Source organism: Knufia obscura (assembly GCF_036327395.1).
Source record: "Knufia obscura strain CCFEE 5817 isolate CBS 148926 chromosome Unknown scaffold_6, whole genome shotgun sequence".
In the NCBI taxonomy this organism is placed as follows: Eukaryota; Fungi; Ascomycota; class Eurotiomycetes; order Chaetothyriales; family Trichomeriaceae; genus Knufia; species Knufia obscura.
In genome coordinates this window covers 1,830,003-1,856,790 of record NW_027042692.1, presented here as the reverse complement: position 1 = coordinate 1,856,790, position 26,788 = coordinate 1,830,003, and the positions used below count along the sequence as shown (strand labels likewise).

The 26,788-nt window shown below is 51.6% G+C and overlaps 14 protein-coding genes across 14 annotated transcripts; 7 read left to right on the top strand and 7 right to left on the bottom strand.

The window, feature by feature from the left end:
• Positions 1–356: 356 nt before the first annotated feature.
• URC1 (putative GTP cyclohydrolase) lies at positions 357–1,916 on the bottom strand (the record flags this gene model as incomplete). Its single annotated transcript, XM_064874594.1, has 1 exon — positions 357–1,916. The coding sequence occupies one exon, from the start codon at positions 1,914–1,916 to the stop codon at positions 357–359; it is 1,560 nt and encodes a 519-aa protein (XP_064730316.1).
• Positions 1,917–2,421: 505 nt separating this feature from the next.
• PMZ80_006180 (uncharacterized protein) lies at positions 2,422–2,858 on the top strand (the record flags this gene model as incomplete). The annotated part of the gene is made up of 2 exons (XM_064874593.1): positions 2,422–2,424; positions 2,475–2,858. 2 exons carry the CDS (start codon positions 2,422–2,424, stop codon positions 2,856–2,858), a joined length of 387 nt encoding a protein of 128 aa, XP_064730315.1.
• A 481-nt stretch (positions 2,859–3,339) lies between these two features.
• On the top strand, positions 3,340–3,978 carry PMZ80_006179 (uncharacterized protein; the record flags this gene model as incomplete). The annotated part of the gene is made up of 1 exon (XM_064874592.1): positions 3,340–3,978. One exon carries the CDS (start codon positions 3,340–3,342, stop codon positions 3,976–3,978), a length of 639 nt encoding a protein of 212 aa, XP_064730314.1.
• A 2,079-nt stretch (positions 3,979–6,057) lies between these two features.
• RPA49 (DNA-directed RNA polymerase I subunit rpa49) lies at positions 6,058–7,482 on the bottom strand (the record flags this gene model as incomplete). Its single annotated transcript, XM_064874591.1, has 2 exons — positions 6,058–7,310; positions 7,359–7,482. The coding sequence occupies 2 exons, from the start codon at positions 7,480–7,482 to the stop codon at positions 6,058–6,060; spliced, it is 1,377 nt and encodes a 458-aa protein (XP_064730313.1).
• Positions 7,483–8,653: 1,171 nt separating this feature from the next.
• PMZ80_006177 (uncharacterized protein) lies at positions 8,654–9,609 on the top strand (the record flags this gene model as incomplete). The annotated part of the gene is made up of 5 exons (XM_064874590.1): positions 8,654–8,678; positions 8,728–8,762; positions 8,814–8,856; positions 8,906–9,252; positions 9,301–9,609. 5 exons carry the CDS (start codon positions 8,654–8,656, stop codon positions 9,607–9,609), a joined length of 759 nt encoding a protein of 252 aa, XP_064730312.1.
• Positions 9,610–9,829: 220 nt separating this feature from the next.
• Positions 9,830–11,128, bottom strand: PMZ80_006176 (uncharacterized protein; the record flags this gene model as incomplete). The annotated part of the gene is made up of 1 exon (XM_064874589.1): positions 9,830–11,128. One exon carries the CDS (start codon positions 11,126–11,128, stop codon positions 9,830–9,832), a length of 1,299 nt encoding a protein of 432 aa, XP_064730311.1.
• Positions 11,129–12,346: 1,218 nt separating this feature from the next.
• Positions 12,347–12,982, top strand: PMZ80_006175 (uncharacterized protein; the record flags this gene model as incomplete). Its single annotated transcript, XM_064874588.1, has 1 exon — positions 12,347–12,982. The coding sequence occupies one exon, from the start codon at positions 12,347–12,349 to the stop codon at positions 12,980–12,982; it is 636 nt and encodes a 211-aa protein (XP_064730310.1).
• A 310-nt stretch (positions 12,983–13,292) lies between these two features.
• Positions 13,293–16,492, bottom strand: PMZ80_006174 (uncharacterized protein; the record flags this gene model as incomplete). The annotated part of the gene is made up of 3 exons (XM_064874587.1): positions 13,293–15,449; positions 15,496–15,974; positions 16,054–16,492. The coding sequence occupies 3 exons, from the start codon at positions 16,490–16,492 to the stop codon at positions 13,293–13,295; spliced, it is 3,075 nt and encodes a 1,024-aa protein (XP_064730309.1).
• A 761-nt stretch (positions 16,493–17,253) lies between these two features.
• PMZ80_006173 (uncharacterized protein) lies at positions 17,254–17,712 on the top strand (the record flags this gene model as incomplete). Its single annotated transcript, XM_064874586.1, has 1 exon — positions 17,254–17,712. One exon carries the CDS (start codon positions 17,254–17,256, stop codon positions 17,710–17,712), a length of 459 nt encoding a protein of 152 aa, XP_064730308.1.
• Positions 17,713–17,867: 155 nt separating this feature from the next.
• On the bottom strand, positions 17,868–19,574 carry PMZ80_006172 (uncharacterized protein; the record flags this gene model as incomplete). Its single annotated transcript, XM_064874585.1, has 1 exon — positions 17,868–19,574. One exon carries the CDS (start codon positions 19,572–19,574, stop codon positions 17,868–17,870), a length of 1,707 nt encoding a protein of 568 aa, XP_064730307.1.
• Positions 19,575–20,401: 827 nt separating this feature from the next.
• On the top strand, positions 20,402–21,385 carry SNZ1 (Pyridoxal 5'-phosphate synthase subunit snz1; the record flags this gene model as incomplete). Its single annotated transcript, XM_064874584.1, has 1 exon — positions 20,402–21,385. One exon carries the CDS (start codon positions 20,402–20,404, stop codon positions 21,383–21,385), a length of 984 nt encoding a protein of 327 aa, XP_064730306.1.
• Positions 21,386–21,621: 236 nt separating this feature from the next.
• On the bottom strand, positions 21,622–22,974 carry GCD7 (GCD complex subunit gcd7; the record flags this gene model as incomplete). Its single annotated transcript, XM_064874583.1, has 1 exon — positions 21,622–22,974. The coding sequence occupies one exon, from the start codon at positions 22,972–22,974 to the stop codon at positions 21,622–21,624; it is 1,353 nt and encodes a 450-aa protein (XP_064730305.1).
• Positions 22,975–23,663: 689 nt separating this feature from the next.
• On the top strand, positions 23,664–25,130 carry NEM1 (Nuclear envelope morphology protein 1; the record flags this gene model as incomplete). The annotated part of the gene is made up of 1 exon (XM_064874582.1): positions 23,664–25,130. One exon carries the CDS (start codon positions 23,664–23,666, stop codon positions 25,128–25,130), a length of 1,467 nt encoding a protein of 488 aa, XP_064730304.1.
• A 300-nt stretch (positions 25,131–25,430) lies between these two features.
• On the bottom strand, positions 25,431–26,174 carry FUR1 (Uracil phosphoribosyltransferase, synthesizes UMP from uracil; the record flags this gene model as incomplete). The annotated part of the gene is made up of 1 exon (XM_064874581.1): positions 25,431–26,174. One exon carries the CDS (start codon positions 26,172–26,174, stop codon positions 25,431–25,433), a length of 744 nt encoding a protein of 247 aa, XP_064730303.1.
• Positions 26,175–26,788: the final 614 nt, after the last annotated feature.

Below are 26,788 nucleotides of genomic sequence, written 5' to 3'. Positions count from 1 at the left end.
ACTCTGCCTGGTCTCACCGTTAACATGGCGAGAATGATATACACGTCGCAGTCGCTAGCTAAGAACAGTGCTTGATGGGAAGTAGCCTGGTACCAGTAACCAGCAGGGAGGACTTAACTGGGGTGGATCCTGCGATGACTGAATAAATTCCGATGTTGTACATCACGAGGTCTTATATCAAATCTTGCACCATAGGCACGGGAATGAAACAAGCAAGTTTGGAACGTGTAACGCACACAAGCGCGCAGCTTGCCATCATATTGTTTCAACCCCCGAAGAACGCTGTCGTGATGATAACCATCCAATCGTCTATCCTAAAGATGCCCTACCCAATCCTCATCCAATGTCATAATCCGCTAATGTTCAATATCCTCCCAAGCCCTGCCCTTCACCGCATTCAGCTCTTCCACAGTCATCACTTTTCCCGTCGTGAAGTAGCCAGCATGAATCTTTGCATCAATCTCGACCCTACTGTCTTCCGGCACCATCTCCGGCGGTATCTCAACCCGCTCATGTATCGGTATTCCTTGCTCGACAATAGCATCATGCTTCATGTTACTCATACTCATCATTCGATCGATCTTCGTAATCCCCAGCCAATGCAGAATATCCGGCATCAGTGCCTGAAACCTCATATCCTTGACACCAGCAATGTTCTCTGTCCGCTTGAAGTACTCACTCGCTCGATCCGATCCTCTCTTTCGTGCGTTGTAGACCAGATACTTTGTTACCTCACCCAGTGCTCTTCCCTCCTTTCGGAAGTAGATGACCACACCGCTTCCGCCTTGCTGCGCCATCTTCACCGCTTCCTCAATACCGAAAATCAGATATGGGCGACAGGTGCAGATATCAGACCCAAACACATCCGATCCGTTACACTCGTCGTGCACTCTCAATGCAAGCTTGACATTTGGATCTGACATCTTTGCTGGGTCACCAAAACAGTACACCGTCAATCCACCAATCGGCGGCATGAATACTTTGATGTCGTTCCTCGTTATCAGCTCCGGATAGCTCCCCCCTGTATGCTCGAACAGTGCTCTCCGCAGATCCGCCTCGGTAATACCAAACCGTTCGGCAACACCAGGTAGATACCACACTGGCTCAACGGCGAACTTCGTGACAGCCAGCTCACCTGTCTCGTTGATACAGAATTTGCCGTCCGGAACTAGCCTTCCTCTCATTACACTCTGCTCGAGCTCCGGGATCTTCATATGTGCTTTCGTCACAGCAATCGTAGGTCTGATATCGAGATCCTGGCTGGCCATGAGATCTTTGTAGAGCCATGGCGCCAGGTGACCATAAGGATCCATAGCCACGATCTTCTTCTTGTCGCCCCATGCTGGGAAAGGACCAATCATGACGGCTGGCTCAGTATTCGTGAAGTCAGGTTTGTGCTCGAGGTTCAGGTGATGCGAGGCAACTGCTAGGGCGTGGTATATCGAGTATGAGCCACCATGAGCGCCAATGGCGTTGCGACGACGGATGGTTTTCGTGTGGCGGGACACCACAACTGGGCCTCGCTTGAGTGGATCTCCGTCACCCCAGTTCATCGGTACCGGGTCAATACCTGATTGTCCTGGGTATGTGGTGAGGATTATCCGGGACGTGATGGAAGGCCGACGTTCCGTAGGTGGTGCCTTGGCGGGAGAACCGAGGTCTATGCTCGGCCTGTGCCCATCCATACTTGACCTGGCTGGTGGAGGCGAGGATGAGTGGCCGTTGACTTCCTTGGGGTCGACGCTCGGCGAGTCTGTCGGGCGAGGAACATGCTGTGTACGAAGCTGTGAGACGGTTGAGGACGTATCAATCTTACTTTGCATTGCTTCGACTGTGGCAACCAAAGAGGTCTGATTGGACTCCAACTTCTGGAGAGCTGAGAGTATCTGAGAAAGGACGGCATTTTGATCTGCCATGATGACTGAGTTGTGCTTTGCGATTGCCCGAAAACAAGCAGCAGTACTTCGTGACCAGGGAATAGGTTGTCAAACGACTGCCTTCTGGAGTGTTGCCTTCTCCGGTCTATCCAGCTACTCTAGAGGCGGTACCGCGGGTGGTCGGAGTCGTAAGTAGTCTAACAAGATGCTCAATGGATTAATGAATAGCAATGCTGACTGAAATAGAGCTCTACTCGTTGGACAAGCCCGCAATATCAACGGCAGTCTGATGCCTCTTCGTCCTTATCACCATCAATACGCAGCCGGAGACCGCCGTGCAAGCATGATTGGTGTCAGACACTCCTTCCGAACAAAGGGGTGGGGTAGTATGCTCCTTCCACGTGACACTGGTCCAGTGACGTTGCGCGACTCGAACCGACACTTGCAGTCAAGCACCGAACCGCGTACAATACTTGTCGTTCTTTCGACTCCTCCTATTTCATCCTTTTTCGTCGCCGGTTGCCTCTGTGGTCTTTACAACATCATGGTATGGCCACCCTCCCTTTGCGCTCGATCTCTAGCTAACATCATCTTCAGGGAAAACGAAAGAAGTCTTCCAGAAAACCTACGGGTCCCAAGAAAAGAGGACCACTTGACACCCAGTTCACCTGCCTCTTCTGTAACCACGAAAAGGCGGTCCAAGTGAAGCTGGACAAGAAGTCAGGGATCGGCGACCTCTACTGCAAAGTCTGCGGTCAGAAATTCCAGTCTAATATCAATTATCTATCTGCCCCGATCGACGTGTACTCAGACTGGATTGATGCTTGCGAAAGTGTGGCACAGGATGCTGTTGCGCAAGAGAAGGAAGCTACAGCTGAAGACAAAGAGTTCAGCACCTATGCGTCGGAACGACCGCGAGCGGCAGCAACTGCGGGTGGTGATGACGAGGAGGATGGAGGATACGACGAGGATGACATCTAGGAGCGTCAAAGAAAGATGAATGGCATTTCAGGCGTTCAGGAGAGTGGGAAAGCTTTACATGGGAGGGCGGAGTCGAGCCCGAAGCAGCTGGCACTTTTGACACGGACGATACATGGCAATCCGCAGGCGTTTCGAGGAAGGAATGAGCTCCAAGGGAAGCAAAGACATGGGCAGTGCGTATCCCAGGAGAGAAGCTGACAGGGTGGCGTTCGAGCTTGCGAGCTGCTACAAACAATGCTGCATTTGGGCTTTGAGCATATCTTCTATCACCGCTTTCCGGCCATTGTTGGGGCGTCACTTTATGCTGACCCGCGCAAAGCTCCTGATCACTTTCATCCAGATATCACCTTAATTTCACCACCACTAGCGAACATGAACAACAAACTCCCGTTACGTACTCTGCATGCTATCAACAGCGCTCCAACAGTTACAAACTGCTCGAACCATAACCAACCACTGCGAAACCTACAGCATCCTCAACATGCCCATTGGACGATCAGAGCCAATCCATTTCGGCTTCCGCTTCGGCGCACAAGACAGCATCGGCTTCAGCAAGCCGTCACGGAAGAAGCGATCCTCCCAACCCGAGCCAGCCAGCACGGCCAAGGAGACTGCCGGCGATGGCAGCCGCACGGTTACACTTTGCGATGGATATGCACCTTCGACGGGCGGTAGGACGACCACCTACGACGAACGAGCACCGCTTCTCCAAGATACTCGCACACCTTCCGAGATCGCACCTGGCACCATGATTATTTGCGACGGCAAGCCTTATGCCCATGCTACAAGCAGCACTAAGCGATCTACATCCTCACTCTTGCACAACCATCGCGAGCTTCCTGTTGCTGCTTCTGCAAGAAAATCAACCGCAACCTCAAGCCGCAAGGATGCTTTTAAGTCACGAATACAAGGCTGGGCTACAGATGTTCTTGCGGAATCTGGAAAGACTTATGACGCGGACTCAAGGTCGGTAGCTAGCTTTGGCAATAAAAGTGTGACACCTTCGGACAGCGTCTCGCGTTCTAGCAGGGCAGGAGAGACGACGAGTGGAAATCCAAGCTATCGCAAGCCATATGCGACGACTTTGCTTAGCGAGGGTAGCAGGAGCAGTCGAAGATAAAACGAAGATATGCTGGCGGCATCACAAGGAGCAAACGATGAAGGATGCACGGTTTGTGATATAAGCTGAGGAAAGGCACGTTATTTCTGAATGCTGTACTCCTATCTGCTTCTACCAAAGCACAACATAATTCATGCAGCTTCCACGAGCATCTCGCTTGTCTTACACTAACTCCGACCTTGATGCACCCGTTTCCCGCCATACAAAGAAAAATCCCGCACTGTGCGCCGTTGCGGCGACACAACAGACAAGATGCCGATGCTCAAAGAAGTACAACGCCCGGCTCAGCCAGACCGCAAACGTAGAATATAATTTGCAGGACATTGCTAGCCCGCAAACAGTATATCCACCGCCTCGAACCTCGTTGGTCATGTGTCAGCCAGGGTACCCTTGACCCCACGGACCCACCACAGATGCACCCCAGAGCCTCCGAACTTCCTCGTGATTTCGGAAGACAACTCGGAACTCCTACCACAAGCTCAACGACCATGTGAGGCGTGCAGCGTGGCGCTAAGGTAATCTCGAAGGTTACACTCGCTTTCGCACACCAACGCGAGCCATCTGAAGCTTTGACCGTCCTGGCAGCAAGGAGCTGCTATACGAATAGCTCTGCCGTGAACTGAAAGACGGCTGCGCGTGTGGTGATCCGACATCGACGGCTTCGTCAGAACGTGTACTCAACACGTCGTCGACGAGATCCAATTGAGGCAATCAAGCCTGGACTGAATCACATCGCCATTCTCGCCCACATATCTTCGTCCTCCTCTGTGAGCTCCTCTCTTCTGTCATATGGCTGACCAATCGGTTTGCCTCTCCATTGGCTTTCGCCATGGCGTGACACGTACGCTGCATCTACAGCCGTACTAGCTGAGCTACTCAGCGTGGAGGATGTCTGTCGTTGAGTAGAGACTGACGAAGAAGGCTCTGTGCTCGAGTAGGATGTGATGTATGTTAACTGGTTTGACTTTTGCATTCCCGCAACTGGTAGATTGGCGATGTCTGTAGTCGTCTCCGGTACATGTCCATACTGCTTTGATGAGCTGGTGGCTTCATGCTCGAGTTGTTGTGTAGGCTTCTTTGAGCGCTTGAAGAAACTTCTAAATCGCGACATTTTGTGTGGCTAAGGATTTAGTTGAACTCAATCTTCGAGCGTTCTCTGGACGACCTGAAGTCGATAAATGTCTTGCAAAGAAATTGGTGTTGTACAGAACCACAGATGTCGTAGTTCGTGTTACCAGAAGGTCAATGAAAGTGGTGCAAGAACTGCTAAATGAATGGAAGTTGCAAAGACTGTGAACAAAGAGCTGGCAGGTCATGTTGTCGAACGGCATGCTTTCCTTTTCATCATTCATTCCTGGGTCAGCCAGCCAGCATGGGCGCCGCAACTTGTAATTTACCATTGGCATGTCCTAGCGCAATATGCATTCCGAACGCGGTAAGTCAGGTACGTATACGATGAGGCTAGGCTGAAAAAGGATATTTGGACTCGGGATATTTGACAGTGCTGCCGTGATTCGTGAACCAGAGATCAGTGCTCGGCCCTTGCTTTGAAGGCCGGCGAATCCTATCCTTGACTTCCCCAGCTTCCTTCGCTTCCACTTGTAAGTTGGAGAATTTCGCTTACTGGTTCCTGCCTGATACTCTTGCTTTCTATGTTGCAGTGGTCGCAAGGCTAGTCCACAAGTGCCTCAGGCTTGCGACGGTTTCTATACTACAGGAACGCTTGTCCAGCGTCGTAAAACCACGCACCGAACTCGGCGTAAGCTGACCCTGTTTCACAGCCGAGGCCATCTCGTCGAGGAGACATGGCGACCAATGCCAAGAGCTGAAGGGCTTGGTTCTTTGTGATGGAAAGCAAGCCTCGAAGGAGCTGCTCAAGGAGTTGGGGCCGGATCATCTCCAAGTTCATGCTTGACACTAATAATATCACGAGGTGCTGTTACCAACGATGGGTAATGTCATTCGAGACAAGTCAGCCACCGGACGACTTAGCGGTCAGCACCACTCATCCAGGAGTCGACAGGTATCGACCATGTTGATCACCAGCCAGGGCGTAGGAATCATCCTTCAGACTGCTCTCTACCTCTTGGCCCTCCTCTGCCCACCTATTTTCGGAAAGTTGAGAGGAAATCTCAGTACCGCAAACATATGCTTCGGCAGGACTTTGCCGTCGTCCGTCTTCTTTTTCTTCTTCTCCACAAGTTTCTGATATCCCCAAGCAACCAGATCCTTGTCTGTCGCACCAGCGACCTTGCAGCCAAGCTCATGATACAACTTCCTCACCTCAGGAATCTCCATCGCAAGATCAAGCTGGATATCCGTCGGCTCGGCCACCATCTGCCCCCCACCCGTCTTCCCACTGGGCGGCAGGATATGCAGCGTCAGTGCAAATATCGTCGTCCTCAGCAGGGTCATTGACCTCTCGCTCGGGATATTCTCCGGAAAGAAATGGTTGACGATCTGTTTCACAATGCTCGGACTGATACCTGGTGTGAGTGTATGATCAGGCCATTCATCCACGAACTTCATTTTGTGCTTTCTGTTTTGCTTGGCTGTGAACTGTGCGATCTCGACGAGCATCTCGATGTACCGCAGTAGCTGCATCTGCTGGACATATTTCGGGTCATTGGATTCAAGTAGCGGCTTCCCAATATATGAGACTCTGTTCGCAACGTAGCGAGACCGCAGGCCGCCGACTTCTTTGCCAATCTTCAATCTTGCTTTCCAAGGCTCGAGTGGCATAGATTGCAGTGTTCTCGAGGCGGGTGAAGGTTGTATGAGAGAGGATATGCTGTAAACTTCTTCGATATCGTCTGTGGTCAAGTTTGCTTTCGGAAGTGGCTTGTTGCTTCGTGCTGTGGCTGTTGCTGTTTCCGGCTCTTCCTCTTCATCATCTGCCATGTGAGATGTGATTGCGTCCGCGATCGTCGCACCCTCCACACCCTGTCCCAATTGTCTGTTCTCTGCCATTGACTGAACTGCTTTCTTGGACTTCTTCGAGCCAAATGCCTCGGTGAGTGCAGCTCTTGTGCCTTGAGCGGCCAGGAAGTTCTGGGTATCTTCATCATCGCTTTCATCGAGCTTCGGTCGCTGTCGTATGGCTCCTCGAACAGTGAGCCTCTTTGCTTCGGTAATTTTCAACTTGTTACTTGCTGGGTCGTAGACTCCGACATAATGTTTAAGGTGTGCTTCGTTCGACTCGGTGCCCTCAATGGCTGTGTAGTCAATCGTGGGGTGATCGGAGGAATGAATGAGGAGTTGAGGTCCATCCTGTGTCTTCTTTGAGAATGATTGGAACTTGACGTCTGGGAAAGATGCGCCGGGTGTATTTGCTGGATGTACGGTGAGTCAAATCAAAGCCACTTCTCAGATTCTCATACCTATTATCGGCTTGAGCACATCGGCGCTCTGTACATGCTCAACACTGGCAGCAGAGGTAGTCTGTTGCTTTTTCTTCGGCCTGCTCTCAAGTGCTGAGCTTGCTTTGCGCTTCTTCTCCGACATGGCGACGAATCTGGCGGGTGCTGTCGAAGGAAACCCGACGGCGACTGCAACCGATGCTAACACAAGGAGGCAACTAATCAACCTCTTGGAGGCATATCGTGGTGCACACCTCTGAGCCGCGGAATGGAATCGCAGAAAATTTCTGGTGAGCTACAGCAACCCATGCCGCACTTCTGTACATCACGCGAACTGTGCGAATTTCAAGCTCAAGGTCAATAGGATGGACAGAGCTTGGGACGAGGAGGCTACGCGAACGGGCACTGAAGGCATACAACAAAGAGAGCACATCATGCAGGCATAGGAAATTTGGTTTCGTTGATATGATTGTATTGCAGCGTCTGATCAAGGAGTTTCGTTGTCGTGTGAAGTCCCCATCTCATTGATAGCACAAGAGATCCCACCTGCTTGATCAACCTGCATGTCAAGTAATCCGTCGTAAAGCTTCACGTTGTTGTAGTTCTGGTTGACCAGTATCACTCCTCCTGAGGTTGCCTTTCCATCCTTGCAGATATCGTTGCTGTTTCAGGGCCGATCCCTCTCATCCATGCAGCAGTATGCAGCGTCCTTGACCTTCTTTCGATGTCTCAAATGCTTGCGGTGAACATGGTTGTAGTCGTTGTAGGTCGCGACTTCATTGTGAGGGTTGTTGACATTTGTCGAGAGCGTTACTGAGATGAAGCAGTCGAGTCGTTTACTTGCTGTTGAACTTATTAGTACTGCTCAACTCGAAATCTGCTCTGCAACTTACGATCGTGCTCGAGTCTTGCGCCTCTTTCGCTTGAGTCTTCGGACTCTCTTCTTTCTCCACTTGGCTCTCATCTTTGCTCAAGAACTTGACAGTTGAGAAAAGATGTAGTGTAGAGACTTGAGGGAAGAGGAAGGTAACGTTGCGGGATTGCCGTGCGTCGTTTTGTGTGCAGGTGCGGAGTCGTGCCTGCCAAGCCGCGTAACTTTCCTCTGTCAGCTTCAAGCTCTGACGTAGTTTTGGAGATCGTGCCGAGGTGCTCCCGCTCGAGGTTTCCGTTCCCACTAGAAGCTGTCGCTGAAGCAAGTACGAGTCAAAAAGTGTATAAAGATGAACATCGTGGGATCAGGCTTGAGACTCTACTCTCGACCACAATTACAGCACACTTTTTCAAGATCTGTTGTTCCAGGTCGAGGTCTAGCAAGCATGTCTCAAACACCATCCAAAGCATGTACGTCAAGTCCCTAGAGCCTCTCGACGCTGGAATCTAATGTTCAAAGGTTGCAACACGCCACCAGTCGTGAGCAAAGGCTATGTAAGTCCCTTCACCGTATCCGTTGCTGTCCAATGCTAACAACCGTGCCAGAAAGAGAAAGGTCAATACACCACCGTCGATGGCTTGAAAACTTGTAAGTCCCCTGCCTCCTTGACCTCCTCAACGTCGCTCAACCACGTCAGACACGACTGGACCAAAGTCGTCCTCGGGAATACTCGTTGTATATGATATCTTCGGGTTCTTCCCGCAAACCCTTCAAGGCGCCGATATCCTGTCCGGAGAACATCATTCGGAGGCATCCCGCAAATTCCAAATCTTCATGCCAGACTTCTTTGAGGGCAAGCCAGCAGACATTTCCTGGTATCCACCCGACACGGACGAGAAGGGAAAGAAGCTGGGCGAGTTCTTCAACACTACTGCTGCTCCACCAAAGACTGTCGAGCGCGTCGGCAAGGTGATGCAGGAGTTGAAGGCCAAGAATCCTGATATCAAGAACTGGGGTGTTCTTGGCTACTGCTGGGGTGGGAAGGTAAGATTCTGAGCTAGTCTCTTGCGAGGTGAGCTGATTTGATGGTAGATCGTCAACCTTGTCTCTCAGGAGGGTTCAGCGTTCAAGGCTGCAGCTGCCTGCCACCCGGCCATGGTTGACCCCAAAGACGCTCCACAAGTGACCATTCCAATAATGATGCTTCCTTCGATGGACGAAAGCAAGGACGATGTCAATGGGTACAAGCAGGGCTTGAAGGTCAAGAACCAGATTGAGTGGTTCGATAACCAAATCCATGGCTTCATGGCCGCCCGAGGGAACCTCGAGGATGAGAGTGTGAAGAAGGCGTATGAGCAGGGATATTCGATGCTCAGCAATTGGTTTGCGGAGAACCTGTAAGTGACCTATGCAGCGGAGAGTGGTGCATCGCTGACCACGAAGTAGTGGATCCGAGTCTTCCAAGCTGTAGGGGATGAACAGCCTTGCAATCGCGCCGGCTGCAACGATAGCAAGCATTTGTTGAGCAGGACTCCGGTCAGCAGGGACCCTCGATATATCCCGAAGGTGGTAGATAGCATAAATTCAGCATCTATAGCCTCTTACGTGCTTCGCTCAGAACCTATCCATTTGCCCTGTAACGAAAGCTTCTCTTCATTCCCGGACCAGCATTCTGAGCTCGTTCGGTAGCAAATACGCCCGTTTGACTGATACCAATCACCGTCCTCTCTTGTTTTTGCATCTCCTGTACCCGTTTGACCAGCATCTCGTTCAGATCATCCATGTCCATATCATCATCGTCGTCAAGGTTGATGTAAGCTCCTGGCACATCGATTCTGAGTAATTTAGGACAAAGCTCGACAAATTGCTTGAGATCTGCCATCCGGATGTGACTAGCCGTTGGCCAATCGGCCGACTCCTCCAGCACTAGCACTTCCAGATTTCGCGGCGGCTTCGGAATGGTTGTCCTATCGGCAGTAACCGACCACGATGTATCATTCGACATAAACAGGAAGTTCTTCAGCAACCAAGATGTCATCGCCGGAACTGTCACCTTTGTGACGTTTGGAAATGGCTGCGTGAGGTGATTGAAATAGTATGTGTCGTCACTTCGGTGAACGTCGATGGAGAGTGTCCTGATCTGTGGTAGGCTCGCCTCAATTCGTGCCATGGTATCGAACGGGTCGTAGTTTGCATTATTCCGCAAGGCGAGACTCTCGAGACCATGTGGCAGACTGTTCAGGAAGATGTTCCAAAGGCCGGGCGTGGTATGCATATGCGACTCATTGAGTTGGAGGAAAGTCAAGCTCGGTGGCCAGAATTCCGCTTTCTGCCGTGCCATATTATCGTAATTAGTTTCGTAGTGCAATGTCAGACAGTTCTTGGGAAGATTGAGCCATGCCAGACTGGTGATGGCCTTGATGGACCTCATGAGCTGTGAAAGATCAAAATCGTACTCATCGCGGGATAAGTCAAGCTGTTGTAGACACATGCATTTCGACAGGGGTGCAAGGCAAGTCATGGAGAATGAGACAGCCGGTGCGGTGAACGACCGTAATGAACTCTTAGTTCGGCTTATGAGGCGGGAAGTCGTGCTTTTCTTGCTCTCATATGCAAGCATGCCTATGTCAAGGTACTGCACGAAGTCTTCCAGACCTATTCGTCTCGATCGTGATGCCACGGGCGGAGATAGCGTTCGCGCGAACTCCCCAAAGTTCCGAGACGATATGACTGGAGCTTGGTAGAGATGCTTCACCGCTGTTGCATACCAGTCGCGGGAGACTAAGCAGCATGACCATAAATCGCGCTGAGCAGCTTTTGGTGAGCGGCTCTGCTGAACATAGCTGATGACAAGATCGAGGACTTCATCGGGAAGGTAGGTTACGTTCTGTGCTGATGGGATGAACTCAATGATCTTCATCATGACGATTGGAGTGGCTGAATTCTCTTAGCCAACCTCGCCGTGAGTATGTTGTTGCTTGGATAGGGAGAGTAGAAGTGTTGTTTGATGCAGGGTTGCCACCTCGGACGTCATGGTGGCAGGAAGCCTCGACCGCGTTTCGCCAGCGAGAAAACGGAGGATTCACACGTTGCCAGCCATATGAGTGCGATGCTCAGCACTGGGAACTTGCAAGATGTTGATATTGTAGGATAGTATGTAACAACGAAAAGTCTACGACGCAATCTTGTCATTGCTGATATAAGCACGGCTAGACTCAATATTGTTACTGCCTCAGGCCATCAAGCTCAGGAGTTCATGTCAGCGTTTTGCGCACACTGGTCTACAACATAATCTTGCCGACGACATTGTCCTCTTTTCGGCGTTGGATCTGGACCGTGTTTCCCACAGCAATGAGACACGCCATGTTGAGTCCGCCAAGTACAGCTTGTTCACAGTAAGTTTGTCACAAGTGTTTGTTGACGTTGCAGGTCTTGTGCGCTTTCCATCCTTTGAACTACACGTGAGATGCGACTCGCCGCGGACCAAGAGATGCACATGTTCTGACCAACTGAGCAGTTCATGCTGAACCTTGAGCATAGTTGGAGGAACTTTTGCTAGAAATTGTTCCGTCATCACCATGACTGAGCGGATATCAATCATGCCGCTGCTCTGTGCCAAGCAGTCCGTTGCTGACTGCCATATCACATGTACACGACTTGTATTGATTCGAATGCGATGACAGCCTTGCCGGCCAGTTGCTCGGGTCGTGTCAACTTTCGGTTCACCAATGTGGTTTCCGCTCAATACATGCTCCACCCCCAGAAACCACGAAGAACTTTCTCCTCCGCACTAACCCCATCAAGCTCAGGGCAGAGCCGAATAAGAAGCCAGCAATCCGACGCACAGTCTCTACAACTTCTCGTGCTTTCGTCAGTATCAATCTGTGATCACTTCAGCAAGAAGCGTTCTCCTCGTCGAAAAGCACGCTGGCACCTCTCTTTGTGCAAATCAGCCAAGAACCCAATCACCTTGACCATGCGGCAAAACGCGGGCAATGCGTCCAGTACCGGCGCTACTGAGCTCGAAAGGCTACCATCATACACTTCAACGTCACGAGTTCAACAGCCAGCAACTGCTCACACTACGCGAGGACGACCAAGCGGCGAGACCCTTCCATCGTACACTTCAACGCCAAACATGACTCTCCTCCAGCAAATGAAGGCAGCTCAGAAGTCTCAGTGCCGCGGTCAAACTTCCACACCAACCACCAACAATACAGGAACTCAAGCCGTGCGAGCAAACGCAAACACAAACAATGCCAACGCCAATAACGCCTATCATCGCGCCCCCGCCGCAGCAAACCCCCCCGCACCCCCACTCCCAAAGAACAGCACCCAGATGTGCGCCCTCATCTGCACAACAATAGTATTCTTCTACTCCACCATCTGCTACATATCCTCCAGCAACAGAACATACTACGAGATAACCCACGACGACGAACGAACACGATTCGCCCGCTGGGCCCACGTAACCTGGCTATTCAGTCTCCTTAGCATCGGATACTTCGTCTACGCATTCTGTACATATGGTGGGATTGTACGACGGTATCACACTGTCGAGGTGGTTCTTGTGTTTGTCATTGGGACCATGATTCCGTTTGGGGCGCATCTTGCTTTTGCTATTGCTGGACCGGCGCCGGAGTACGAGTACAAGTACTTTGGGAATGGGACGGTGATGAGTCACAATGCGACTGTTCCGCTTAACGGGACTATTCGGGGAAACCTGACTGCTCCGGGCAATGTGACCAGACGAGCCTCACTTTGGTCCGCGTAGGAGGGCTTGGAGGAAAATGGTCTTCAAAAGGGGTTGGGTATGTCAATGAGGCAGACTTGGCATCCTACAACTAGCAGAACACGTCGACTCCGGGAATAGCTGTGCAAAGGTGTGGCAGGCGAGCTACCGGTAGATAGTTTGTTGCAGGAAGTGTGCAATTATACGTTTTAATGGATCTTGTTCGTACCCTTCTGCCAGCGGAGAAACCAAGCTGCTTCCACTTGACTTCCGCATGTCTGAGTGTAAATCCGAGTCCTGATACCTTCATAGATCTTAAGCTGGGACCATAAACAACAGCCCTGGGCGAACGCTATCCTCCTCTTCTATTCGCCGCTCTATCTGCAGCTCTTTTGTCCCTCAACTCAACCTGAACAGCGCGTCTTTCTTCTGACGTTTGGGGCGCTACATGCTGGACGACATTCGCCGCCGCGCGTGACCCTCTAGGACGTCCTCTCCCTCGCCCTCTCTGCCCTTGAGCCCCGCCACGCCCACCTCCGTTGTCAGCCACAGCCTGGCCTCGTCCCCTCCCGTGCCCCCTTCCGGGTGGTCGACCACGAACTCCGCGTCCACGAGCAGGAGGGGGAACTATGATTGGCGCAGCAGGCGAATCTGTATTTGAAGCTGAAGGTGAAGCACCGCTTTCCTCATGTGCCGCAGGAGCTGCTTCCTCGCTGGCTGGACGTGGAGAAGCTGATGGAGGAGCGATTTCTTCGCCATGAGTTGCCACTTGCGCTGTCTCACTGGTTGGACGTTTGGACGTGGCCGATGCTGAGTGCCTCCCTTGGGACTGATGATCATGCTGTCTTGCTGCCGACTGGTGAGTCGACCTCGGCCCCAATCTTGATCTTTGGGCTGGCTCATGCTGAGCTTGTGCCTGTACGTCGTGGTGATCAGCTACCGGCATACGCTCCGTCCCGGAGACTCCGGCCGTTGTCGTTCCCACGTGATTAGATGTGCGCTCTGTCAAAGGCCCACGTCGCGGAACAGTTTTCAATCGCCTCGACGGAGTATTTAGCGAGAGTGTACGATCATCTGCGCTACCTAACCCTACTGTCGGATGCCTGGAGTTATTCGCTGGCCCATCAGCCTCGATGGTCGGAATTGGCACGTCTGGGTTGCCTGCAGGGTCAGGTGCATTACCTGTCGTGGCAGCTGCACGATCGTGGTCTTGGTCCGCTTGCTGGTGCATACCATACGCGTCTCGAACCTGAGCTCCTTGTAGTCGACGGATGTACTGTCGGTAAAAATCGTCGCCTGGCGGTGGGATGCCACCAAAGGCTAAGGTGGCTGGATCGGGATTTGGCTGAATGCCGAGAGCATTACGGGATGTTCGTTGTGCGATGGACCAAGTATCTGCTGGATTGTCCCTCGCCTGCGATTGTGGGACCGGTGCTGGATTGACTGGAAGGGCTTCATTGCCTGGGCCTACGGCCCGGAGCATCTCGTCCATATGGTGAAGAGGATCGGGGTTTGCCAGTGCATTTGGCCTTGGACCCATGAATTGTGCATCTGCACCTGCTTGGCGTGCATCCCAATGATCCTGCGCCTTTGGAATGGCTGCTTTGTCGAGATCGAGTCTCCTTCTCTTGTATCTCTTGGTCATGTTGTCGATGTCCCCCTCGCTGTCACCAGTATTATAGAAGTTCCTGGACAAGCGTTTCTCATCCCTAGGCGGCCCTGGAGGAGGAGGAGGAGGAATTGATAGACGTCGTGCTTGGTTGAAGTGGATCCTGTCTCCCCTCTTCTCGATATTACCTTGCGCCACTTGATTGTTCCTGTAGGAATATTGTTTGGCCTGCCGCTCGAACTCGTTGTCAAATTCCTCGTCCATGACATCAGCATCGTCTCTGACATTATTGTCACTGAACACATTCTCTCGAACCTGCTGAGGAGCAATTCGCAATCGTGGCAAGTCAGGACCATTGACACCAGGGGCCAGAAGCTGAAAGTATTCCCATGGATCCGTGAGGTGATAACAGTTAGTTTCTTCGACCGTCATGTCATTAATTTCATTGCCTCGATAGTAAAGCTTATCGTTTCGAACAGAGACAGGGTCTAGGGAAGGTGCCTTCTCCAAGCACGACTTGAGTTCATCTGAAGTAGACTGGTATAGCTGTCTCGCGGTGGGCCGGTTGTCAGGATTAGCTTCCATACACGCCCGGATCAGCGCACTAAGTCCCCGAGTGTAGGGCGACTTTTGTCGGTACCAGTCGTCCCTAAATGGTGTGCTTGTCCATTCTGGAAGAGTATTTCCATGATTCATATCGTGATATTTGTAGGAATCCCGAGCTTGTATCTTATGGTAATCATGATGGCGGGCGAGGCAGAACAAATCATACATTACCTTTCCCACAGCCCAGACATTGGCTTGGGCGGTGAAATGAGGTTCTTGGACGTTGACGGGTGGCTGAAAGTTAGAACCATAAGCGGCGAATACGTTCCCATCAGCATTTAGCCTGCCTTGCTCCTATCACGTGTCAGCACTCTGCCTGGATCTGTATAGATCTACTTACTGGAGGGAGATAGTTCAATGTCCCGATACCAGCCATGTCTTTGAAATTTGATCCCCTCCTCATCTCATCCTGAAGCTCAGCCAAGCCGAAATCACCTAGCTTGATGGTTGGATATCTGCCGTCCTTCAGTCCTCCTGTGGGACCGTCCTCGTCATGGTGCTCTTCATATCCAAGGAAGATATTCTGAGGTTTGATATCGCAGTGGGTCATGTACTTACCTAGTGGTTTGGTGCGATTTCGCAGGTCGCGAAGATCTTCTAGCACAACGATAGCCCTAGCCAGGCTGTCGAAAACGTGCCAAAGAAATAGCTCTGGCAGATAACGATGGAATGCGCGATAGCGCATACGTAAGTTCTCTAGATCGCCATAAGGAGCATATTCCAAGTAATATCGCCAAGCTATGCCTGATTCAGATCTCTGAACGTCAAGAAGATCAGTCTGATTCATGTGACATTTGAAGTCACGGAGATGCACAATATCTATCATCTCATGGTCAGCGATGGGCAACCAAAGCAATGGGCGACCTATCGCTAGATACCGCTGGGAAAGGCGACTCACTTTCACAGCCGTGTTTGTTGACTTCAGCCTGCAGTACAGCTTCCCGGGATATCCTTGGATTGTCAATCCAGTACCGTAACACGCTCCCTGGAATGCGCATTTCCTTGATAACAATCTCATCTACCAGTTCTCCGTCCGCATCCTTCCGGATCCACACAGCAGCGCTGCCTTGACCGCCTGCTCCCAGAAATCGCCAGACTTGCCATTTCTCATCATCCTCGTTAGGGTCGTCTTCATAAGGCTTAGCCCGTAGGTGTTGTATCAGTCGGTAGGCGTTCTGTGCATTGTCGCCACGAAGCGCACGCCAAAGACGACTAGAAATCGATGAGAGGGTCTTTCGCTGCCCGAACATGATATTGCCCGGGGTCGCTTGATTGTGCGGGTCAGGTGTCTCCCATGCCTCGTTGCGTGGTCGGTTTCTTCTGTGCTGATTCGCCATTTTGCTGTGTGATCAATTCCGCAATGGACCAATAATCGTGATGCGTCCGGCCAGTGCCACAAGCCAGACATTTTGTTGCTATCGATCATATTTCGCACAAAGCAAACTTTCCGCGAACGGTTGGTAGGAAACATGGGTTGAGAACAAAGGAGCGGCTAGAATAGCAACGACGAGAACAAAGTGTGCTTTCTGATAGTAAGAGTGAGAACAGTGATGTTGAGCAATGAGCGTGATGCTTGATTTTGGCGGATGATCGTGTCAGTAAATGACCTACCTTGAGACTCGACGGATCTTAGGGCGTCTTCAGAGGCACAGGCAAGGACGTCCAGAGCATTGCATCATTACAGCTGGCAGATATCGAGTGAACAGCGCGAAAAGCAGAGACATTGTTGCTCCCAGTAGTGTGTTGGGGCTCTGGGTGGTGCGAGATCACGACATAGTATCTGATCAAGAGAAGGTCCAGATGTCGACAGGAGATGCTTGTGAGCGCTGTAGCAGCAAAAAGTGGAGCATCAGAATTCCGGCCAAAGCTTCCTGATCCGGAGCTCAACAACGCGACTTCTGTAATTCAGCATGTGCATACAGAGTATCTTGATTGACCTCAGATATACCTACAAAACGCAACTTCAGACCCTCATTTCGATCTTGCTGTCAGATTCTGTAGCGCTCGTACTCTGCGACATCCCCAGACTCCATAATCGCACACTCACACTCACATTCAACACCCAGTGCGCAGCAGCTCACCTCCACCACTCCCCAGCATGGGCTTCACAACAGGCTTCCTCGGCGGCCTAACGCTCACATACTCCCTCCTATACCTCTCAGTCTACGTCCACAGATCGAACAGAACATACCAATCACTCCTACTACGCCAACAAGCAAGACTTTTGAACAGCAAAATAGATCCGCCAGAACCAGAATACGAACCACCAGCCTATCGCATCGAGCAAGCAGGACTGGACGAGCAGTTGAAGGACAGATGGAACAGAGAAGTTGAGGGTATTGTGAGAAAAGTGCAGACTACAGACTGGGAGGCTGTCAGGATACGTTGGGAGAACAGAATAAGCAGTGCGTTCAACGGTGTAAGGAATACGGAGAAGGCTCAAGAGCTGGAGCAGAGATTTAAGGAGAATGTGGTCGGGACTGGTGATAGTACACAGGCGGTGAAGGAGTCAGTGCAAGTGGCTGTATCGGGCAAGAGGTTGCTGGAGGAGAAATAGATCGGGCCCAGGACAACAAGCTAGCGGTCAAGACATGCTCGATCCGACACAGGAACGGTCTGCAGAAAAGTCCTCCTCCTCATCGATCCAGCATTACAGAAACACAACCGGTATGAACAGACACAGAACCTTCTCAGCCAACCCGACTCAGTCTCCTACTGAAACCTCGCAACCACAATCTGCAACTTTTCATTCTGCCCAACAACCCACCTCTCATCCCCAGCGATCCTCCCCATAACCCCAATCTCCTTCGCCAACCCACTATCTACATCCCTCCATTCGCCCAGCACCTTAATCCTAATCAACACACTATTCTCCACCACGATCCCCGTAAAACACGTCTCAATCAGACTAAACCTCACACCCGCCCCCCAATCAACAACATCCATAACCGGCAAAAACCACCTCTCAATCTCCTCGATCTCATCACTCCCCATAGAACAATGCCCCCTATAACTCGGCAGCTCGATATGTCCCTCTCGCCTTTGCACTGGTCCCTCCCCAACGAACGGGAACGTAGTCACACTAGCACACCAATTCCGCTCCGCAGGGTCAAAGTACCCCTGTCCACTCTCGAAGACATTCCCCTTAACACTCACCGTCAAATTCTCACTATCGAGGTCCAATCCCAACAAGCTAATCCGACTCTGCTGTCTCACGCCCAGGAATTCCAGCATCCTCATCGCGAAGCGCGCGACGACGTGTGGCCCGCCTTTACCGTGTTGTTCTCGTTTGGTGTTACCGGGGTCATCACTCGGTCGATATGCGCTTGGTTGACTGATATCCCATATGTGCAGCGCTTCGATGGGCTGATCTTCATCGCCGGTCCAGAGACTGCGGTTTGGCTGCCAGTAGTAGAGGCAGTAGTGGTGGGCTGTGTGGGTGCTGAAGAAGTGGTCGCGGGAGGTTAGTGGGAAGCCGAGGAAGTGGATGCGCCATTCTGAGTGGAAATTTACCTGCAAAGCTGGGTGTGATCGCGGCCTGTGTGTGGCAGTGGCAGGCTCGCTTGAAGATAGAGTGTCAAAAGAATGTGGATGCTTGTCTGGCTTTGAGATCTTGAAAGCAGTGGCAAAGTGCCTGTGGACCCTATCAACCATGTTAAGATCATGAAATGCTTCTTTTTCTGCCCATTCTACAATCAACAGTCCTTCTTTCAGTCTGATGTCCCTGAGTAGCTTCCCAGTTATGTCAAACGGTACCTCTGCCTCTTCATGAGTTTCCAGGTCCAACACTACTAAGCATCTATCTTGTTCGACACTCTCATTGGCCCACCCAGGATTCCCCTCCTGCTGGCTTTCCTGCGGCTTGTACTTCCTTGGCTCTTTCTCCGCCGGAGCATACACCAGCAATCCATCATCGTAGCTCCACAGCGTAGGTCGGAAGAGGTACGGTTTGGATCTGCCACTCACACTTCTGATGCTCATATGACTCGCATGTCGATGGTATAGTCTCCCACCAGGTTGTGATTCATGGTAGTCCCACTGTGGTGCTGGAAGCCATTGGCCGGACTGATCGAGAGCGCGGAGGGTAATGCGTTGTATGGATCGTGGTTTACCTTGAGTCAAGTGGTAGTAGCGCGTTGTTACTGTGCTATAAGTTTGCTGAAGGTCATTGTTATGCTGATCTTGCTCTCGTGTTTGAGGGGGCTGCGACTGAGAAAGGGCATGCCTGTTGCTACGAAGGAGGTCTTTCACTTCACGAGCATGAAGGTAGTCTTTCAGTATCGTTCGCAGGTAGATGTCTTCGCTGAAGGTCTCTTGGAAGGCCCGTGACGCAAGCTGTAGGCGGCGAAGGTCATATGCTTCGAGATAGTGCACAACAAGGAGGAGTATATCTTGCGCAAGTGTATTGAGGCTCGTCATGGTTGTTGCTGCACCTGCTACTGGAGGGTTAAGTCAGTATGTCAGTGGTTGACCGGTATCGTAGTCCACTCCGAGATCTGGATTGCCGGGCAGTTCAGGGCACGAGCAACGAGGTTCATCGAGGAGGATGGGTCCCGGAGAGTGAGCACGACTAAGAGCAAAAGATTCAGCAGGTAGCACATCTACAGCACACTCATCAGCGGCAGCATCATGTACCTTCAACTTGACCAACATCGTCTCAACCGTGTCATTGGCTAGGAGCATGGGATGTACCACGCGAGCTCATCTCGAAGCGGTCGTCCGCAGTCTCTACACGTGATTGCGGGGGTGGTTCGCCGAACATGCTTGCAGATGATCCGATCAACGGTCGATCTTTGTGCCTCCTCAACTCCGTCATCTGCAGGGAAAAGTTTCGAAGATTTCTAGAACAGCATGCCGACTTGAGGTTGTGTCTTCGTGGTGAGGTCTTGTGCTGACTTTCCCGTCGGTGAGAGTTCCGGAGAGCTCAACCAGAGGCTAGGCGTCCAGGCGGTCGAGGGTTGTCCCAAGGCGCAGGTGGGTAGAGACGGAAGATGGAAGGTTTGGTAGCGTTAGATCGTGTTCACTGACACAATTCTTTCTTTTGTGACTCTACGTTGCACGTTCTTGCTGGTTGCTTACCTTATCTTCAGATACACTGCTCGTTTCACGTTCCTGCTGTTCAACCATACTCTCCTGCCATTCATTGCCTTTACTGACTGACTTACCACGTTCACCTCGACCACCGTCAAGTCGCCACCACCCAGACTCAACCACTGTTAGCACTCCCACCTCCTCTACCCGTCAATATGACCATCAATGACAACGGCGCAGCCGCCAACGGCACCGCCTCCTCCATCGCCATTCCCACCTCCTCCAACAACACCGCCGCCACCACAAATGGCAACACCTCCTTCACCGTCAAAGCCGGCCTAGCCCAGATGCTAAAAGGCGGCGTGATCATGGACGTCGTAAACGCCGAACAAGCACGCATCGCCGAAGAAGCCGGTGCCTGCGCGGTCATGGCTCTCGAACGAGTTCCAGCCGATATCAGAAAAGATGGTGGCGTGGCAAGAATGAGTGATCCAGAATTAATCAAGGGAATCCAAGCAGCAGTCACAATACCCGTCATGGCCAAGGCAAGGATCGGGCACTTCGTTGAGTGCCAGGTGCTTGAGGCGCTGGGCGTGGACTACATCGATGAGAGCGAGGTGCTGACGCCAGCTGATGACACCTACCATGTTGAGAAGAGTAATTTCGGTGTGCCGTTTGTGTGTGGGTGTAGGAATCTTGGGGAGGCGTTGAGGAGAATAGCTGAGGGTGCGGCTATGATCAGAACGAAGGGCGAGGCTGGTACTGGTGATGTTGTGGAGGCTGTCAAGCACATGAGAACAGTGAACAGAGAAATTGCACGCGCACAGGGTGTGCTGGCAAGTGAGGGTGAGGTTGGTATCAGGGCGTTGGCTAGAGAGTTGGAGACTGATGCTGCACTACTCAAGCAGACTGCTGAGCTGGGAAGACTACCCGTTGTCAATTTCGCTGCTGGTGGTGTTGCTACGCCTGCTGATGCTGCGTTGATGATGCAGCTGGGCTGTGATGGCGTCTTCGTCGGAAGTGGTATCTTCAAGAGTGGCAATGCTGCACAGAGAGCGAAGGCTATCGTTACTGCTGTAACACATTACAAGGACGCTAAAATCATTGCCGAATGCAGTACTGGCCTAGGAGAAGCTATGGTTGGTATCAACTGTGGAAGCATGGCACCTGGCGAGAAGATGGCCGGAAGAGGGTGGTAGTCGATTTCGCCATCTTTAATCCAGTCACTCATATCGGCGGCGCAAGAGAAGTATAGCTTGTACAGGATTGCATGATAGAACTTGCAAACAAACAAAAAGCAAAAGCTCATAAATCATAAATTGCTTCAACTTTGATCGTCTCCACGTTCTTGGTCTGGGTATCGTCAAGCTACATGCCATGTGTTCACTACATTTTGTCCTCATCCATGTCCTCGTCAAGCTTATCCTAATGGGTGTTACAGCTCCAGATCCTCATCGTGATACTGATCTCTGATGGTCCGATACATGTAGCCGGTAGCGACACCACCCAGATTCGTAATGAAGAGATCAATGTTCGCGGCCTCGACGAACTCGGTGACTGGGTTCTTCACGCTTTGCAAACCCAGCTGCATCTCGCGATCTTGATATTCGACCACCTTCTGCATATCACCATAGTCCACGAAGTCGAATGGATCGTAAGGAAATAACGGTGACAGCTTGTATGTCTCCGCCAACACAATGACCGGCACACGATGCCACTTCGCTGCGGTAGTAAGAGCTCTCGCGCCTGCCTCCGCCACTATTGACCCATTGCTAAGTACACCATAGGCCGGGATGATTACTTTGTTGGCACGGGACATCATGGCGAAGATTGCGCTATCCGGGATCAACAGCACTGTCACACCTTGTGCAGTCAGAGGTTTCGAGAAGGAGTCGAAATCGAGGTCGCCGTCCTCTTCTGCAAGCTTGCTGCCCATAACAGAGGCATGTGTCTTCTTGTGGTTGTTTGGATACGATTCTGCTTGTATGACTGTGAATTTCCGCTTGGTAGCCGCCTTCAGTAGAAACCGCTGGACAACAGCTGAGGTCGAATATGTGAATATTGTTTCTTGTGGTGAGATGTGCTCCAAAGCATAGCCTGCCACCTGTTCATCTGCTTGATCTAGCTCGTCTACTATCTCTGTTATGGCTTCCAGCACCTCTGCTCTAAAGTCTGTGACTGGTGTCTGCGGAGCCATAGCAGGCGTTGAGCTTCCACTTCTGCCAGGAGAGCCTGTACCTGCCTGGCCGCGCATTGTGGGATGTGAAAGTATGCTGAACATGGAAGTGACCGGCGGTCTTCGTTCTGGCGTGCCGGTTTGTTGTGATAACAGTGCTGGTCTGCTGGGCATTACCGAGTCTTCTCGTCTAGGGAACATTGTCGATGCGGACATAGGGGGAGCAGGCATCTCAGCAGCAGGCGTAGGTGGTATAGAGCCGACATCACTCGACCCTGGAGATCCATTTTCTCTGTTCTCCTCCTCTTCTCGAATGGCTCCCAGTACTCTCCGAACGATGTTGCCGACAGCAAGTTCTCTCGGAGCAGCCTCGACCAGCTTCTTGCCAACATCTTGAACACGAGAAATTAGCTTTCCCGGTTCACTTGCTCTGGTGGTTGAGACCACTTTCCGCAACAGCCATGCTGTAGCAAGGGCGCATTGTTTCGGCCCTCGTATTTGTCTTCTTCGTAGCAGGGAAATAAGGTATTCTATTGACTTCTCCACAGGCCAGGATGGTAAGATCGATCTGAAAGACGCAAGCCCGGGGGGGTGTGGTAGGTCTGTGGCCATCACGTTTCACCGTCGTGGGAACTGCTCCCACTCGGTAATCGAAAATGAGTCAAGGACAAGCGTGCTTCCGCGAGGTGTCGGAGCTGTGTTGAAGGTGCGTAAAGTCGTCCACTGGAGAGGACACTAGAGGTCGTGAGTGTGCCACTTTCTACAGGTGTATGAGCGTTGCTCGTTGTGTGTTACCAAAGTGCAGTTTGTGTAAATTCATGAGTCGCATTTCTCGAAATTCCGATTCACATGGTTCTTCGGCCCAGGTGGAAGAAGCTCCACACAACGCGGGATCATGCTTGCAACTTGTGCTTGGTTCCGCGATTTATGCTTGCTCGTGGCTTGTGATCCCGGTGCTCATCACTCTGCTCGGAGTGCTGACATGAACGATTTGTGACTTCTCGTCGGCTTGAGCACTTCCATCTCAATCCACCAACCTCCCCGCGGACTAATCGGGCTTGCTAACTTTACAACACCTGCCTGCGTTTCTTGCCGACAGATCTCATCCGAGCGTGTCAAGTTACGTGGCTGGTTCACACTCTGCTTCTGCAGGCACCTTTTACTCTTACATCGCACGCCTAAACTGCCGCCCACTGGACCTTAGTACAGCTGGACTTTAGACAACCATCACCATGTCCACGATATAGACACACGATCGCCGCTGCACAAGACCAGCCAGCTCGTCACCGGCACCGTTCGCCATGAATTCACTCAACTTCCTCTCAGCAAAAGTCATTGGACAACCCATTACACGACCACGCTCTAAGTCCCAAGGCGACAGCTTGCGCCGGAAGCTGAGCGAAGAGATAGTACGAGGTCGATCGCATAGTGCAGATAAAGTACCAAAAGTCGCCAAGCATGAGGATGTATCCGAGTCCGATGCGCCAATAGTGCAAGGAGCTGCTGAGGGCGCTGAGACGCCGGTTAATGAAGCCGAAGAAGATGAGAAGCAGCTGTTGCTCAAGGATGGCAAGAAGGAGGATACGGGCTTTCAGAGTCGGCTACACCTGATAGTCAAGAAAATCGCAGATGCTCTCACGGCTATCCTGGCCACAATTGGTATGCCCGTGGTTTATGTTGCCAAACAGTTTCGAGACGAATCAGGCCACTACTCAGCACTCGTGCCCTTCAAGCGCAGGAAAAGGAAACTGGATGAAAAGGCGAAGGCAAGGACCAAGGAAGGTCTTTACCCAAAACCAACCAATCGATCAGTCGGCGAGACCAAGCTCAAGCACTCTTATTCTAGCGATTCCTTGAGCTCCATGTTCAGCGACTCTGATTCTGGACGACGTGCGAAGGACCGGAAGCAGAAGAAGAGCCAACTGGAAGCCGAGGATCATACCCACAAGCGACGGTCAAGTCGAATACGTCTGTTACAAAATGACGATGTCACCGAGAGGAGGAAGAATAGGTTGGCAGACACTGCTACCACGCCGGATGCGCGACCTTTGACAGTTGATAACATCAAGTCACCCATGTCAGCGTCATCAGCGAATAAGCTCAGGTATCCTCACGCGCCACAGCCGCCTCGACCTCTGATACCAAGGAGGCAGCCTTCCTATTCAAACCTAGCACAGCTCACCTCCCATGGGCATAGAAGGCATAATCACGCCCCACAATTACAACAAAAGACCTTGATCCTTGACCTCGACGAAACGCTCATCCACTCCATTGCCAAAGGCGGTCGGATGTCCTCTGGTCATATGGTCGAAGTCAAGCTCAACACGCCGGTCTACAACCCCGTCACGCAAGCCACACCCGGTCAACCTGCGCCTCCACCTCAATACGTCGGTCCACACCATCCGATCCTCTACTACGTCCACAAACGGCCTCATTGCGACGAGTTCCTGCGCAAAGTTTGCAAGTGGTACAAAGTCGTTATTTTCACAGCCTCGGTTCAGGAATACGCCGATCCAGTAATTGATTGGCTTGAGCAGGAGAAGAAATATTTTGCTGGTCGGTACTACAGACAGCATTGTACGTTTAGGAATGGGAGCTACATCAAGGATTTGAGTAGTATTGAGCCAGACTTGAGCAAGGTGATCATTCTCGATAACTCGCCCGTGAGCTACGTCTTCCATGAAGGTGAGCAGTATCTACCGCAAAGGCAGGGCAACGTTTCTGACCTGTTTCGCAGACAACGCAATACCAATCGAAGGCTGGATTAATGACCCCACAGACAACGATTTACTTTATTTGATACCCCTGTTAGAAGCACTGCAATATGTCACAGACGTGAGAGCACTGTTGGCCCTAAGAAGAGGAGAGGCTGATGCGAGTTCCGTCAGTAGTGCTGCTGCATGAGCGCGTTTGATGTACTGCTGAGCTGCGAAAGCGTGTCGTCGCAGTGCCGTAGAACCATCTGATTTCTGTAGAAAAAGCAAGCATTGCATGTTCGTTGCCCAATCAAGCTTTTCAGCTGCGAATGTCCTGTCCTTGTTCCTGCTTTCCAAGATACGCACTCGAGCTCAGAACGTGTAAAAGCGATCCCCAAAGTCTCCCAGCCCAGGCACAATATAGTTCTTCTCATCCAACCCCTGATCCACAAAAGCCGTAACAACCCTCACCTTCGGCACCTTTTCCGCAAAGTTCTTAATCCCCTCCGGACTAGCAATCAGATTCAAAAACAGAATCCTCTCCTCCGGCACACCCTTCCCCTTCAACACCTCCACCGCCATAATCGCACTTCCACCCGTCGCCAACATCGGATCCAGAAGCAATACCCACCGATCCGCGATATCAGCAGGCAACTTCTCATAGAACAACTTCGGCAGACTCGTTTCCTCATTGCGTTGAATCAGGATCTTGCCGATTCGGACACTGCGACAACACTCTCGCAATCCCTGCTCCATACTCTCGCCAGCACGCATAATACTGACACCGCAGATCTTCCCCTCGAATTTGACGCCCGTGTAGTCCTTTCCTACGGGGCTGGTCACTGTATGCGGCACGACAGGGAGATGGTTCAGGCCCTCTTCGACGAGGAGGCGGATGATGCGGTTGGAGTAGAAGATGAAGTCGGCTCTTTGAGTGTCTTTATCGCGGATCATGGTTAGGAGGGCAATAAGTTGGGGTGTTTGGGAGAGGATGTGGACGTTTGACTGGTCGACGGCGCGGGAGACGGTGGCGGTTGGCTTTTCGGATTCGGGGCGGTAGGAGGGGCCTAGACCTAGGGCGGGGGAGGGACAGCCGTTGGGAGAGGAGTCGGGCATGATTGCAGGTTTGAGTGTCGTTGGCTCTGATCAGATGTGAGGGGCGTGTGTGGGTGCGTGCCGGTGTTGGCTGGCTTTAGGTCTTGGATTGGTAGTCGTGCTGGAGGTTCAATGCCCTGCTTGGAGGGCAGGGAAGGGCTTCGAGGGCTGAGGGTTCGATAAGCCTTATGTGTCTTGGTAGCAGTAATTGCTTGCCCAATAATCAGAAGCTTGACAGGATATGTATCTGGGCGTGTTGTCACCACAGAGTGCACACTGCACTGAGATGTGTTTGCAATTCTGGTCTGGAGTGCTCGTGTGACCACTTTTGAGACTTCGAAGTTCGAAATTCGAATAAAAATGTCAGCTCCTGGTACTAAGGTTTCTTTGCCCTCTCACAGATGAGGTGTAATCTTGCCCTGGTTCTACAGCTGCTTCACACGATCTACGTCTCGACCAGATAAGTGCCTCGTCTTAGCTTGACATATAAGATAATGATAGACCGGTGACCTCCGTTTGAAAGTCGAGAAGTGAATCTCAGCACATGCTTCTGTGGTCGATTGGTGTTTCGAATGTGGATACTCGGCTACATCCTCTGGTTTGACGCTAAGACGTAGGCCAAGCGGTCGAATCAG